This window comes from Mus musculus, chromosome 7 (genome assembly GCF_000001635.26).
Source record: "Mus musculus strain C57BL/6J chromosome 7, GRCm38.p6 C57BL/6J".
Lineage (NCBI taxonomy): Eukaryota > Metazoa > Chordata > Mammalia > Rodentia > Muridae > Mus > Mus musculus.
In genome coordinates this window covers 25,021,299-25,036,444 of record NC_000073.6, presented here as the reverse complement: position 1 = coordinate 25,036,444, position 15,146 = coordinate 25,021,299, and the positions used below count along the sequence as shown (strand labels likewise).

Here is a 15,146-nt window from a genome sequence, read left to right as displayed (position 1 = left end):
GATGTCCTGGAACTCATTTTGTAGACCAGGCTGGCCTCGATCTCAGAAATCCGCCTGCCTCTGCCTCCCAAGTGCTGGAATCAAAGGCGTGTGCCACCACTGCCCGGAGTTTTGATTGTTTCTTGAAACAGGATCTCATATCCAGGTTTGCTTTGAATGCTAGGTACACCTGCCTCGGGCTCCCAGGTGCCCAGATCGAAAGTAATCATCTTAATTTTTTTTAGAAGATATATTTAACTTTATTTTATATGTTTGAGCATTTTGCCTGCTTGTATGGAAGTTCACCATGTGTGCAGTTCCCACAGAGGCCAGCAGAGGGCGATGAATCCCCTGCCATCGAAATGACAGATGGTTGAGCCTTCATGAACAAGAAAAACCCTGGTCCTCTGCAAGAAAGAGCAGGAAGAGCTCCTTGCATCTCTCCAGCCCCAGAGTAGCCATTCTAAAGGATACATACACTTCAGCCAGGCACAGTAGTGATTACAGCCGTGCTTGTAATCCTAACATTTAAGCGGAGGAATGTCGTAAGTTGCAGGCCTGGGCTGCATAATAAGAGCCTGTTCAGCAAGAGATAAATGGTATATAACACATTCATTGTTGTGAAACCACCACCTATATCTGATCCCAGAGTATTTTCACAACCCCTACCACACACACACACACCTGGATTCATTAGTATATGTTTCCTATTCCCGTCTTTACCACCCCAGCCTCTGGAGGCCAAGAATCTTTCTGTCTCTGTCTGTAGTTATCGGTCGTGGATACTTCAGATAAGCGAGATCATCCAACATACAGACTTTTCAGTCTGGTTCTTTTCACTCAGTGCGATTTTTTTTTTAAACATTTTTATTTTTTTAAGAACACGAGTATTTGCCTGCATGTATGTCTTTGTACCATATGCACGCAGTGCCTGTGGAGGTCAGAAGAAGGCATCAGATCCCCAAGTACTAGAGTTAAAAGAGCAGCCAGCTCTTAGTGCTCTGAGCCATCTTTCCAGCCTGTTATTTCTCTCCAGCATGTTGTTTCTAAAGTTCATCTACGTTATCACAGATTATCAGTACCATAGTCCTTTAAGAAAAAAATGTGTGTGTGTGTGTGTGTGTGTGTGTGTGTGTGTGTGTACATGGGTGCCATGACACACAAGTACACACAAGTGGAAGCCAGAGGATAACCTGTGGAAGTCAGTTCTCTCTTTCCACCATATTGGTCCCAGGCAACTTGGGTCAGCAGGCTTGGCAGCAAACACCATCACTAACCACTAAGCTGACATCTCTACATTCCTCTTTACTTGTCTGCATGTAACTGAAGAGATATGCTACTTGGGTCTTTTAAATCACTAGGGGAAAAGTGTGTGCTCTGGATATTCTCTTGGGAAGCAGCTACAATAGGGAGAGAGGAGAAGCAGATGGCTCTGTTGGATGAGAGGAGGCGTAAACCTGGAAGACTTGGCCTGGTCTGCAGCATCAGTTATGGCAGGTGTGCTCCCAGATTGGATGTGCGTGGATGGAGTCAAGTGGCTGTGGGGTTGAGCTGGACCAGCCAAACGGGTGGTATATCCTGTTTCTACCATGCAGCGGTCAGATTGAGAAAGGAGAATTACATTTGGATGCCAGTGTTTGAAACTGAAAGGGAAGACTAGGGAATTCCATTTATGGCTGGGGCGTGAATTATTAAGCTCATCCCCTATCAAAGGCTGGCTGGGTGGTTTCCAGTATTCGCTGGCATGGCCGTTGCCCCTCTGAACTTGGCCTGTGGGTTTGTGGGAATGTCCCTGAGGGATGCATTCTGAGAAGTAGGAGGGCCAGGTCAAAGAGTAGGGATTGTCTTGAAGTATATACTGCCAAATGGCTGTTCAAAAAGGCTCTGCCGATTTCTATTCCCACAATGGAGGAGAATGTTGGGTTTCCTGAGCACTTGCCAACAGTGGATATTATCAAGCTGTGGGGGGAGGGGGTTCTGTGCCAATGAGGAAGGCCCAAAATAGTATCTGATTGTTTTAACCTAAACACTTACATAGCTGCAGGCCCCATGTAAATACACTATTTAGTATTTAAATAGATTTTTAAAAACTTTCTATATATATATATATATATATATATATATATATATATATATATATATATATATATGTGTGTGTGTATGTGTATATAGAGAGTATTTACCTGTATGTGTGTATGTGGTACCTGGTGCCTGTGAAGTTTGGATCCTCTGAAACTGGAGTTACAAATGGACAGGAGCTGTCATGTAGGTCCTGGGACTTGAACCTGTGTCCTCTCCAAGTGTAGCAGGTGCTCTCCTAACCTCTGAGCCATCTCTCTTTCTTCCATTCCACTGCTGCCTTCCTTTCATCCTCTCTGATCCTTCCTTTCTTTTAAGATGAGATCTTGCTATGTCGTCCATGTAAACTTCTATCCAGTCCCTGGGCTCAAGTGATTCTCTCGCCTCAGCCTCTGGAGCAGCACCCCCTCACACCCCCCACCCACAATTACAGCTGCCAGCCACCACAGTTAGCTTCTTTTCTTTCTTCTTTTTTGGTTTTTAGAGACAAGGTTTCTCTGTGTAGCCCTGACTGTCCTGGAACTCACTCTGTAGACCAGGCTGGCCTCGAACTCACAGAGATACACCTGGCTCTGCCTCCCAAGTGCTGGGGTTTAAAGTGTGTGCCACAACTCTCTAGCTTTTAATTAATTTTGAAGTAGAATGTCACATAGTCCAGGCTGGCCTGGGAACGTGCTGAAGATAGCTTTGAACTCCTGATCCTCTTATCTCCATGTCCTGAGAGCTGAGATTGTAGACATGAACCACCATTCCCGGCCCCTTATTTTTCCCAAGCAGATTCTCAGTATAGAATGATCAATTTGCCAGGCATGGTGACACACACCAGTAACCCAAGCAAAGCTGGCAGGTGGATCTCTGAGTTGGAGGTCAGCCTCGTCTCTGCAGCCAGTTCCAGAGCAGCCAGGACTGCGCAGTGAGAACAGCGAGAACCTGCCTTAGAAGAAGGAGAAGGAGAAAGAGAAAAGGAAAAAAAGACTAGATAAGGGCTAGAGATGTAGCTCAGTGGTAGAGCAAATTGCCTGTTGTATGTGAGGCTGTGAGTTCCATCACCAGCCAGAGAGAGAGAGAGAGAGAGAGAGAGAGAGGAGTGCCAGCCCTCTTAGTGGCTTCATTGTGTATTGTACAATTGCTTTTCAGAAGCCATTCCTGTCACTGTTTCTGTAAGCTGCCCCCCTGCTTTGCCTGCTGATATGATCACGTGGTGGACAGAGTCTAAGCCCAAAGTCAACCCAGAATGTGTCTGATAGGGTGATGGACCCACCTTGTTTTCCCAGTTCCTGGCTGGAGGGTTGAAGCTCACATATCTGGAAACTAGTAGAGTTCCAGGCTGGCGCACTGACCCAAGGAGCCAGGGCCACGGTGGTCACAAAAGCCTATTCCCTAGAATGCCCCATGTTTCCCTGCCTAATAACTCTAGAGCAGTTCTTCATCCTCCAGGGGAAATTGCGGAGATCAGAGCCACCGTCCACGGCTTGAAAAGAGCAGGGTACCTGTCCCACCCCCATCTCATTGCCTGCGTGCTACATGCAAAGGCAGGGGGATCCTGGAAAGTGGTTGTGGGTTTGACGAAGTGGGGACTGAACTGCAGTTGCCGTCCCAAACACCAGAGCCAATCAGCACAGCTGTGGGCCCACATGAGGGGCCTGGCAGCCATCTTCTCAGCCACACTGATTTCTAAAGCCCACCTGGAGCCCAGTGCACGCCCTCGAAGCCTTGCCTTGGGGCAGCATCGATGTTTCCGCTCTCTGCCCTGATACAGCTCCATAGAACTTGATCTCCAGGGTCCCATAGCCCAGTGCTGACTGCTACTTGGATGGTGATACACCAATGGTGTCCAAGGAGCCCAGCGTAGTTCATTAGTGAGATTAGCAGTAGTCCTTGCGTATGTCAGTCAAGACTAGTCTGGAGATAACAAATAACTGCTTAACTCACTAAAATTACAGCAGTTACATGGCGTGTGTGTGTATGTGTGTGTGTGTGTGTGTGTGTGTGTGTGTGTGTGTGTAGACTGGGTTCATCTTCCTCCCTCAGTCTTCCCAGTGCTAAGACTGCTGGGCATGTGCACTCATGCCTACCTGTGGTTATCTGAACAGAGAGAATTGTGTGTGTATGTACGGTGTATGTGTGTGTACACTGTTTTCATATATACATTTGCGTGTGCATGCAAAGCTCATGTGGAGGCCAGCAGTCAGTGTCTGGGATTCTCTTCTGCCCCCTCCACACTTTTACTGTATATATATGGATATATACATTTTTATAAATGTATCACCCGTGTGTGCTTGGTGCCCAGAGATGCCAGAAGAGGGCTTTGGATGCCCTGGAACTGGGATTACAGATGGTTGTGAGCTGTCATGTGGGTGCTGGGAATTGAACCTGGGTCATCTCTACCCACTGTCCCATCTCTCCCGCCCTCCACCTTATTTGGAGGTTCTTCACTGAACTTGCCAGCTAGATTGGCTGGCCAGTGAGCTCTAGGAATTCGCCTGTGTGTTCCCTGCCCACAGGTACTGAGGTTACAAGTGGCGACCTCTCCATGTCCAGCTCTTATGTGGGTTCTGGGCTTACACTTTACCCACTGAGCCATCTTCCCAGCTCTAGAAAGAGTTGCCAAGTAACCAGTCACAGCAGGGTCACTGAAATCCCAGCACTCACGTGGCTCAGGCAAGAGGATTACAAATGTAAGCCTACCTAGGCAACTGTGAGACTCTGTCCCAGAATAAAAAGGAAAGGGGGGCCAGCAAGATGGCTCAGTGAGGGAGTGAGGGAGATTCCTTGCCCCCAAATCTGAGCTTAATTTCTGGAACCCATGAGAGAGAGAGAGAGAGAGAGAGAGAGAGAGAGAGAGAGAGATCCTGCAGATTGTCTTCTGCTCACACATGAGCACCATGGCCTGCGTGTGCGCATACACACACACACACACACACACACACACACACACACACACACACACAGAGGAAAAGAAGTCTGGGGGGTGTAGCTCAGTGGTTGGTACAAGCACATGGCAACAGCTCCTGCTGAAGACCGCCGGATTCACAGGTAGCCGCTCATCCCAGAGTGCCAGTATTTGCTTGGCGCTGTTGACATTTGGCAGGTGTTTGGGATATCATGGCAGTTTTCACCACATTATATAGTGTGACTTCCACACACATGTCCACCAAAGGGCCCATCCAGCTTTGTGTTTGGAGGGAGGCTGGTCAGTCCCCTGAGCCCAACAATCTAGCAATTGGCAGAATGCCGGTGTCCTGTGTGGGGCTCTCTGTGGTGACTGGTCCTTTGAGACACCTCTTCTGGCTCTCCTGGCTCCTGGAGGGCCCCACGGAACACCCAACACCTGATCGTCTGTCTGTCTGTCTGTCTGTCTGTCTGTCTGAGGACTGTGTAGTCTGAGTGCCTGTCCAGACTTGACTTGTGGGTCATCTCTGCCTCAGTCAGATCCTTACCACGTCATCGACTTGCTAAGTGAGAGTAAAAGACCTCCGAGTCAGCAGTGGGGGGCTTCCCAGTAAACCATACAGGAGATATGTTTGACACTCAGCCCTTCTGTCACATGGACATGCAGTCACACAGCATGTAATCGAGGAGCCATGTTCCAGCTCTGCAAAGGCACTGGAGCTAGGCCTGGCTGCAGGGCCACTCTTGCCCACCCTTCCTCTCCGATGCTGTGCTGAAGGTGGCCACACCTCTAGTTCTGACAGCAACGGGGAAAGCTAGAGCTATTTATCAGAAACACAAAGATGCTGCAACTTGGCCCCCTTGAGGCTGACACTGGGCAAAGCCAGCCCTGCAGTTGTTGCTAGGTCAGAGCAAAGGAGAACCTGGAGGGAGGCAGGAGCAGTGGTTCTCAGCCTGTGGGTTGCTACTCTTTCAGGAGTTGAACGACCCTTTCACAGGGGTTGCCTAAGAGTATTGGGAAACTATGACATTTACATTACGATTCATTACAGTGGCAAAATTACAGTAGCAGCAAATTGATTTTATGGTTGAGGCTCACCACAACACAAGGGACTGTATTAAAGGGTCGCAGCATTAGGAAGGTTGAGAACCACTGCTCTAGAGCCCCCTAGGAGAGGAGCCTTGCAGAGCAATCCTTCCCTGGGGCTACAGCCTTAAAGCCTTTCCTATAGCACCCCCTACTGGTGGAGCCTGGTAGAGCATTTGGCAAAACAAAAGTGGGTTTCAGGCTGGCTTCCCTCCCTGAAGTTTGAGTTTGGACATATCAGAGGGACAATCACAAAGGGCTTCTTTTGACTTTGGAACATTCAGGTGACCCTTCCTCCATTATTTCTTTTGTTACTTTGTTATCAGTCAAAATAATAGGGTGTTTTGGTTTGGCTTTTTTTTTTTTTTTTTTTTTTTTTTTTTTTTTTTTTTTTGAGACAGGGTTTTTTTGTTTTTTGTAGCCCTGGCTGTCCTGGAACTCACTCTGTAGACCTCGAACTCAGAAATCCACCTGCCTCTACCTCCCAAGTGCTGGGATTAAAGGTGTGCACCACCACTGCCTGGCTTTTTAACACCCTCCTCCCTTTTTTGGAATAGGTTTGATTATAGTGTTTCCATACATAATTTACTTTATTGATCCCCTTCTTACCTCTTCAGTTCCTGCCCCACCCTTGTGTCCTTTTACTTCCAATAGTTCTTTCTCCCCTCATATTGTGTGTGTTCTATTACCCTACCTCTCCTCTTGCCCCCTTTTAAAGTCTTTCATCTCACCTATTATTTACTTTAGTTTTTTTTTCTCCTAGAACTGGGGGCTGAACATGGGGCTTCATACAATCTAGCTAGCCCGCTTTTCCTTTCCCCCATGGGCCCCTTTCTATACCCACACAATGGAATTTTATTCCACCATGAAGAAAACATTCGCCGCTCCACTCCTCAGGGCTCAGCATCTTATTGTTCTTTCATGAGGCTTTGCCCCACCTGCTTGGCCAACTAAGGGGGTTCAGTAAATATTTAAAGATCTGTTGGATGGATGAGCAGAATAGGCAGGTGATTGCAGTGTGGGGGTAGAGAGCGAGATGGTGGGGTGGGGGATGCAGGGGGAGGCTGGTGGCACAAGGTGGGAGATGTTTGAGGTAGGGTCTTACGGGAGCAGGCAGATGTGCTCAGGGCTTTATAAAGGCAGCTGAGAGTGTTGGTCAGTGGTTGAAGGATGAGTGTTATTGTGTCATTTAAGCAGGGGGTGGTGTGGTGACTGCAGCTTGGGGTCCCTCGGGCTGCCAGCTGAGTGGCCTGGGAGACAGAAGTGAACAGCATCTGAAGCAGAGGGCAATGGTGGCATTCCTAGGGTGTTTAGGGGCACAGTCAGGAAGGCCGAGTGTGATACAGCCAGGATGAGAGAGACACATGAGTGCCGACTGACCTCCAGGCTTCTCTCAGGGAGGGCTGAGGCAGACAGGTCTCAGAGCACTGCCGGGGCACAAGAAGACACTGAAGTCACTGCAGCTTCCCCAGAGCTGGAGAGATGGCTCGGCAGTTAAGAGCGCTCGCTGGCTGTTCCTGCCAAGGACCAGAGTTCTGTTCCCAGCACCCACATGGTGACTCAAGTTCCAGGGAACGCACATAGATACACACGGGCAGGTAAAATGCTCATACACATAGAATAAAGTCAGTGTGCACTCATTGCTGAGCTCCCTGCCGACAGAGGAGTCAGGCCCGGACTGACTTCAGAACCCCCAACTTTGGACGGTGGGAACAGCAGATGGGAAAACTCACATCGAGGGCAAGTGGTTCCAAATCCCAGAATCATCTACATCCATGTGTCCACCCTCTCCATGTTTCCATTTCTTCACATGTAAAGTGGTGGGTATGGAGGCCACTCTGCATAGAGCAAGGATCTGGGGATCAGACACACTGTTCTGGGGACCCCCCAGGATGGTGGCCATGTGGGGCAGTGACATGCTTGAGGAAGTGTTTAAACTTAGGTGGGTTCCAGCGTGGTACAGGGGAAGAAGACAGCTTGAAGGAAGGCCCAGGAGACAACAGTGGTGTTCCAAGCCCAGCCAAGGATTATGGGACGTGAGATACAGCAGTCCCTGCCCTGATCTGGCCTCTGTGCAGTTGTCACAGACAGATGACACAGCAGCCAGACCCAGCCTTTGAAGGTCTGTGGTTTGGTAATGGAGACACAGAAGTGAACAGACATTTTATAGTTTGAGCTGAGTGCTGAGGTCAAGGGATGTCTGGACTATCTGAGGGGCTTTGGATGAATGGCTGGGATCACCCCCAACCCTTCCCCCCCCTTTTTTTTTCTTGGTTTTTCGAGACAGGGTTTCTCTGTACATCCCTGGCTGTACTGGAACTCACTCTGTAGACCAGGCTGGCCTCGAACTCAGAAATCCCACCTGCCTCTGCCTCCCGAGTGCTGGGATTAAAGGCTTGTGCCACCACGTCCGGCTAACCCTTCCCTTTTTAAAGACAGAGTTTCATTATATAGCCTTGGTTGGCCTGGAACGAGATATGCAGACCAGGCTGGCCTCACACCTGCAGAGATCTACCCGCCTCAGCCCCCTGGGTGTCTGGATCAAAGGTGTGTGCCACTACACCTAGTCCATTAACACTTGGGAGAAAAGAGGACCCTGGGTGGGCTCTGTGGGGTGCTCTAGGGAGGCCTGACTCCTTGGCACTGAGGTTAGCCGTCCTTGAGCTTGAGTTTGGTTTCTGCCTTCGGTGGTGAGGAGGAACTGGGGAGGAGCAAGTGCAGAGGCTTGCGGTAGAATTGAGAGCAAAGGGCAGGCCCCACAGGCCTGTGCAGGCAGGCGTGCCAGCAAGGCAGGTGTCTGGCTCTCAGAGGCCATTGAGTGGTATAGAAAATAGCCATATGGATAATATATGTTTGTTTGTTTTTAAGGTTTATTTAATGTATGTGAGTATTTTGCCTGCGTGAAAATATATGTACCATATGGGTGCCTGTTGTCTATAGAAGTCAGAAGAGAGCATTAGATTTCCTGAAACAGCAGAGACAGATGTTTGTGAGATGCCATGTTGATGCTGGGAGCTAAACCCTAGTCCTCTGGAAGAACTTATAGTGCTTATAACCACTGAGCCATCTCTCCAGCCTCCCTTTGGCTTATGTGTGGGGAATGGATGTAAACTTTGTGAGAGATGGAGGGAGGGTGACAATTTTGGAATTTTCGATTCTTTAAAAAAAAACAGAAATATTATAGCAGATAATTTCTGTGAATGCGTGACATTGGGGATTCTGGGGACTTTTCAGAGCGTATATAACTGGTAGGGTCCCAAGAGGGCTCGGTGGGTTGTTGGTTGTTGTTGGTCACAGTTTGTTAAATAGTCATGCTCAAAGAACAAGCAATAAGAAATTAGATATCCTGACAGCAAAGATCAAACTTGCCCCAAGGAACTCAATGCATCTAATAAGCAGGAAATTGTCTAAGGATAATGTCCCCTTCCGACCCCTGACCTCATTCAGGGATCTCTTTCTTCCCCTCTATCCTTTTTTCTCTATCAGGGTTGGGGGGTGAAGAGGTGGAGGAAAGGGGGAGAAGGGTGGGTGGGAGAGAGAAGAACCATAAAGTAGCCAAAGACAAGCTACAGGGGGTTGCTGAGGAGGCAAGTGTGGCTGTCAGGAAAGTGTGGGTGTCACAGAGCTGCCTGAAGGTGATGGGGAGGAGCGGGCTGGCCTGCGAGTATTCCAGAGTAGAGCTGCAGCCCTTACCGCTGGAGCGAGAAGCACGGGGTATGGGGCCCAAGACCTGGCTGTGAAGAGGCTGCTGAGTCACCGAGACTGGCAGAGAGCAATGAGGAGTCCTACAGGCTTTCAGGGAAGGCGGGGACCTCCAAACAGTTGGCCCAAGGATCACAGAGCCTTGGGGCATGTGAAAGGCTGATGTTTCTATCTGTCTTCATAAGATCCTGACCACCAAGGAAGGACTATTATAAGCACACACACACACACACACACACACACACACACACACACACACACACACAATTGTATGACTTCAAGTAGGGGTGTTCATGTGTCTGGGCCTGGGTTTACAGTTCTATACAGGGGATTTAGGCCACTGGGACACAGCTCCTGCGTGTACCCTTGCCTACACTTCCATTCCATCCCCGAGACTTCAGCCAGGGCTGTAGTGGGATAGAAGGGATAGAAGTGGACGCACAAACCCAAATTTAGGAAGAGAGCTCCTCCTGGAGGCCGAGGCTGAGAACACGGAGGTAACAATAGCCAGGCAGCAGGGAGGGTACAGCCCCTAGAATAGGCTAGGACTGGGGAAGACAGGGTTGAGAGCCCTAACAGAGTCTGTATCGAGGACAGAGGACACAAACCAGGAGCAGAGGCCATGGGCCAACCTAGGAGCCAGATCATGACCCTAGATTAGTGAGAGTCAGCCCTGAACCCGAGAGTCTGGAATAGGCGACATGTAATCCAAAGTTCACAAAAGATGCCACAGGCCTAAAGGATGACCGGAACAATAATAGAACTCACACCAGTGATGCAGAGGGAGCTCAGCCTGAAAGTGCTTCCCTGGCCAGCACAAGGACCTGCGCTAAATCCCTGCAGCCCATGTGGAAAAGCTGGTACAGTGGAGTTCACTTGAGACCACAGCACCAGTTGGGCAGAGACAGGTGGATCCTTGGGTCTCACTGGTCAGCCAGCATAGTGTAACTGTTGAGTTCCAGGCCAGTGAGAGACCCTGTCTCAAATGAGTTGGACAACATTTCTGAGGATGATACCCAAGATTGTTCTCTGTCATGCACACACAGACAAGATGGGTTAATAGTACTGGGTGTGGCTGATCCCAGCACTGGGGGTGGGGGAGGGGAGGAGACAAGCAGTTCTCTGTGACTTTAAACCAAGGCCAGCCTGGTCTACATATTGAGTTCCAGACTAGCCAGAGCTATACAGTGAGATCCCACTAAAAAACAAACGAAAAGCAACCTCCAAAAAAAAAAAAAAAAAATCAAGAACAAAAAACTCAGAGACGAGTGAACCCAAGGTCAAGGGAAAGAGCAGGGCAGGGAAGAGAGGAGGCAGATCTCAAAGACAGCTTACTCTTCCATGCCAGGGACCTGATGACTAACCAGAGCCAGGAGACACAGTGCAGGTTCAGTAAGGAATGCAGGGTAAGTGAGGAGTAGCCTAATATAGCTTAGGTGCAGGAGACAACTCGGCCCTGAGGCAACCCCAGAGGAGGAGGGGTGTGGCAATGAATGATACAGGGCTTCCTGGGGGCCAAGAGGAGGGGTGTTCATCCTTTTTAAATAATAATAATAATGTGTCTAATTCTATGTGCACTAGTGCTTTGGCTGCATATGTGTCCGTATGACAGTGTTGGATCTTGGATTTATAGACAGTTGTGAGCTGCTATGTGGGTGCTAGGAATTGAACCCTAGGTACTGCAGGAAGAGCAGCAGCCCTTAACTGCTGAGCCATCTCTCCAGCCCTCTTATCCTGTCTTTTTAACTGGCCACATTTACTACTAAGGTGTGAGTTGGTGTGAGAACCATCACCCTTACTGCAAGTGTGTGTGTGTGTGTGTGTGTGTGTGTCCAGGACTCTGCATTCCTAAATCCACCCTACCTGCTCTGTTTCTCAACTGTGAGATTGAGTGTCAGATAGTGCTTATTGGGCCCTTGAGAGTAGGTCACTGCATGTCCCTACTACATGTGTGTGTAGCCACATAAGCCGTGTGTGTGGCTGTTGGTCATTGTCTCAGCACAGTCAGGCATAGTGTTCGGGACCCGTTGAGTTGTAGAAATGCCCGGACTGTGTGTGTAGTACTGCATTGCGTGTCTGTATGAAACCTGAGCTCTTCCCTGTCTCCCGTCAGCCTTCAGCTCACAGCTGCATAATGTCCACAAAATGAGATGTCCCTATAGGATCTCAGTTCAATCTGAAGGGGGTTCCTGGCAGGTCAGGGCAGCCCAGCCTACACCCTTCTCTCCGTCCCCACCTTCACTACTTCAGACCTGTCCCCTGGCACCCATTCCCATTGAAAGCACGCAGACTCCCCCAGGTCATTCCTGCTGAGCTGCACCCTGGTCCTGTGTTCCTCAGACACTTGACTAGAGCTCCCATTTCTGCTGGACAAAAGACTCATGGTGAAACCCCACTTCAGGGTCCCCAGCTGCTGCTCTTTCTCATCGGTGCCTCTGCCTCTCTGAGACTCAGTTTCCGAGAGCTTTGGGAGAGGTCTACAAGATGATTAATAGGAAGTTCTGTCGGGGTGCTCAGTTGGTAAAGCGCTTTCTGCACAAACGCGAGGGCCTGAGTTCATCCGGCACACATATAAACCTGGGCACGGCAGCAGTGCCAAGCAAGCAGAGACAGGACCATCCCTCGCTCTCTCACCAGTCCGCCCTGCTGATTCAGTGCACTCCAGACTCAGCTGGAGACCCTGTCTCAAACAGTAAAGTGGAGAGCAGGTGAAGAAGGCGCCCAAGCTGGACCTCTGGCCTTGCTGTGCACAGCACATATCCCCTCCACGCACATGCATGAACATATGTGCACACACACTGACAAACAAAACAAAACATGTCTATCCGTTCTGGTAAGCAATGAATAAATGCCATTTAGTCCCAAGGTCCCAGAGCAAGCTAATGTCTGGGCACCTGGGTACCAGTCTCCTACTTCCTCACAACACAAGTGTACAGGTCAGACAACAGCAGATATGGGGTTTCAGAAGCAAGACTGCCAGCCAGTAACGCTAGCATTTGGGAGGCAAATGGGGGTGGTGGGGTGGAGAAGGAGTTCAGTACTAGCCTGGGCTATGTAATTAGTTCAGAGCTAGCCTGAGCAACCTAAGATTTTTGAGAGAGAGAGAGAGAGAGAGAGAGAGAGAGAGAGAGAGAACAAACTCAGGGTTGCTGTGATCAACACCTACCACAGCACCGTTAGGAGCCACACAGGAGCAGAGCTGCGTCCAGTCTCAGCTCTAACTCTCTCGATGGAGCCTGCAGGTGTCTCTAACTGTCCACCTCTGTCTCGTGCCCCCTTCCTCTGCCCCGCCTGCTTCCCCTCCAGCAGAAGGCAGACCTGGCTGTGGCAGCCTTCACCATCACCGCCGAGAGGGAGAAGGTCATCGACTTCTCCAAGCCCTTCATGACCCTGGGGATCAGCATCCTCTACAGGGTGCACATGGTATGTCTCCCTGGGAGTCGGGAGTGGCTGTGACCTAGCACAGGGGGGAGGTGGGGACTAGGGACGGACTAAAGTGGACCTGCGGGTGGGTCAGGTACTATGGCTTCTCAGTTCCTGGAGGATTGGGGTGGGGGGCAAGCACACAGCCGGGGCGGGGTGGCTGCTCTCACCACCCTTTGCCCTCTAGGGCCGCAAGCCTGGCTACTTCTCCTTCCTGGACCCCTTCTCCCCTGCCGTGTGGCTCTTCATGCTTCTTGCCTACCTGGCTGTCAGCTGTGTCTTGTTCCTGGCTGCCAGGTGAGTAGACTGGTGGGGGACGGGGGGTTGGAGAGGCAGGAGCCCAGCCTACAAGCCTCCCTGCCCTGACTGTCCCTCTTCTGTTGGCTGAACACTGCAGAGCCACAGGTGCCCTGTCTCCATTTCTCAGTCTTCCCCCTACTCCCCAGGGGTCTGACTTGGGCCTCTCTCCTTCCTCTCTCTTCTGTCCTCTTACCTCCACTGCAGTATCCGTTCCTGGGGCGTGTCAGCATCTCTGTTCCCTGCACCACCACCCCCCTTCTCTTCTGCATGTGTCCGTCACTCTTTCCCCCGCCTCTTCCCTTCTCATCTCAGTGGCTTTACTACCTCTTGCACCCCCTCCTTTTCCTCATCCACTCATCTCTCCACAGGCTGAGCCCTTATGAGTGGTACAACCCACACCCGTGTCTCCGGGCGCGTCCCCATATCCTGGAGAACCAGTACACGCTGGGCAACAGCCTCTGGTTCCCCGTGGGTGGCTTCATGCAGCAGGGCTCGGAGATCATGCCGCGGGCACTGTCCACACGCTGTGTCAGCGGAGTCTGGTGAGCCTTTTTTTATCTAAATTGGGAGGCCTTCCATTCTGGGGATATGGGCAACTGTGTTCTCCCCAGCATCTTTCTGTTCCCGCCATGGCTCTGCAGTGAAGAGCTGAACCTCAACAAAGTGGCCCACTGTCTCTATGGCCTTGGCTAGGTGTGTACTCTCTCCTTGTCTCAGTCTCCCTCGCCCGAAATAAGATAGAAAGGCCCATGTCACATTTAAAAGCACAGCATTTGAAAATGTCTGGGGCAGGAGAATTATGAGTTTGAGATCAGCCTGAGCCTTACTATCAAGTTCAAGACCACACTGGGCTACTAATAAGACAGTGTTCTCCCTCACTCTCCAAAATTCCCAGGGATTGGGGCATGACTTCATGGCAGAGCATGCGGCTAGTGTGTACAAGCGGCTGAGTTCAATCCTAAGTACATGAGGAAAGGGGCAGGCCCACGGCTTGGGTTCACTGAGTTATGGAAAAGGGATGTGAGCTGAGCAGCCTGCAGAGACGAGAGAAGAGGAGCCTTGCTCTTACGTCTGTGCTATTGCCCTGGTTGTCACAGACACGGGGAGTCCTTGAACTCTCGTGGGTAGGATGCATTCTCCCCTGGTACATGCACCAAGAAGTCCATGCCAGCTACAGGTCATGATGCCTGTATTCAGGTGCTTGTGTGTGCAGAGCAGGTGCACCCGTGTATGTGAGGTCATGCCCAGATCCGAGGGTCCCCAAAGGCCACCAGGAGGCAAATTCATATGCAAAAGCAAAGAGTCTTTATTCAAGCTTGAGCTCGGACCCTCGGGACCCTCCCATACAGCAAGGTAGTGCAGAAGGCCCCAGCACCTTTTATATTGTGGTTACAGCAGGTTGAGGGGCTTATCAACTTGGCAGTCATATGACTGGCTAACAATGATCTAAGTTGGCTTAGGCAATCTATCTGTATCTATCGACAACCTCTGGAATGTTAGGTATGATCCTGCTGGTGGCCTGTGTCTAGGATGGTTCCTTCCTGGAACAGTTTGTGGGTTTTCCAGTAACTCAGGTTTAACCTGAGGACAGGGCCTAGTGTATAAAATGGAGTCTGTCTTGTCAAGTGGGGCCCCTTCAGTTTTCATTTGTTGTGTGTGTGATGGGTGTGGTGTGTGTACATGG

The 15,146-nt window shown here is 50.2% G+C and overlaps 1 protein-coding gene across 12 annotated transcripts in view; it reads left to right on the top strand.

Annotated features, from left to right (window-relative positions):
• The window catches only part of Grik5 (glutamate receptor, ionotropic, kainate 5 (gamma 2)), a 65,846-nt gene that overhangs the window by 39,250 nt on the left and 11,450 nt on the right, over positions 1-15,146 (top strand). For 7 of the 12 annotated variants that reach the window (XM_030242145.1, XM_030242146.1, XM_030242149.1 and 4 more), the window contains exons 13-15: positions 13,049-13,162; positions 13,350-13,459; positions 13,831-14,004. In XM_030242145.1, coding sequence (XP_030098005.1) covers positions 13,049-13,162; positions 13,350-13,459; positions 13,831-14,004 — 398 coding nt within the window. Of the gene's footprint in view, positions 1-13,045; positions 13,163-13,349; positions 13,460-13,830; positions 14,005-15,146 lie in introns of all 12 variants that reach the window. The other 5 variants (XM_030242144.1, XM_030242143.1, XM_017321983.2 and 2 more) reach the window with 1 other exon arrangement.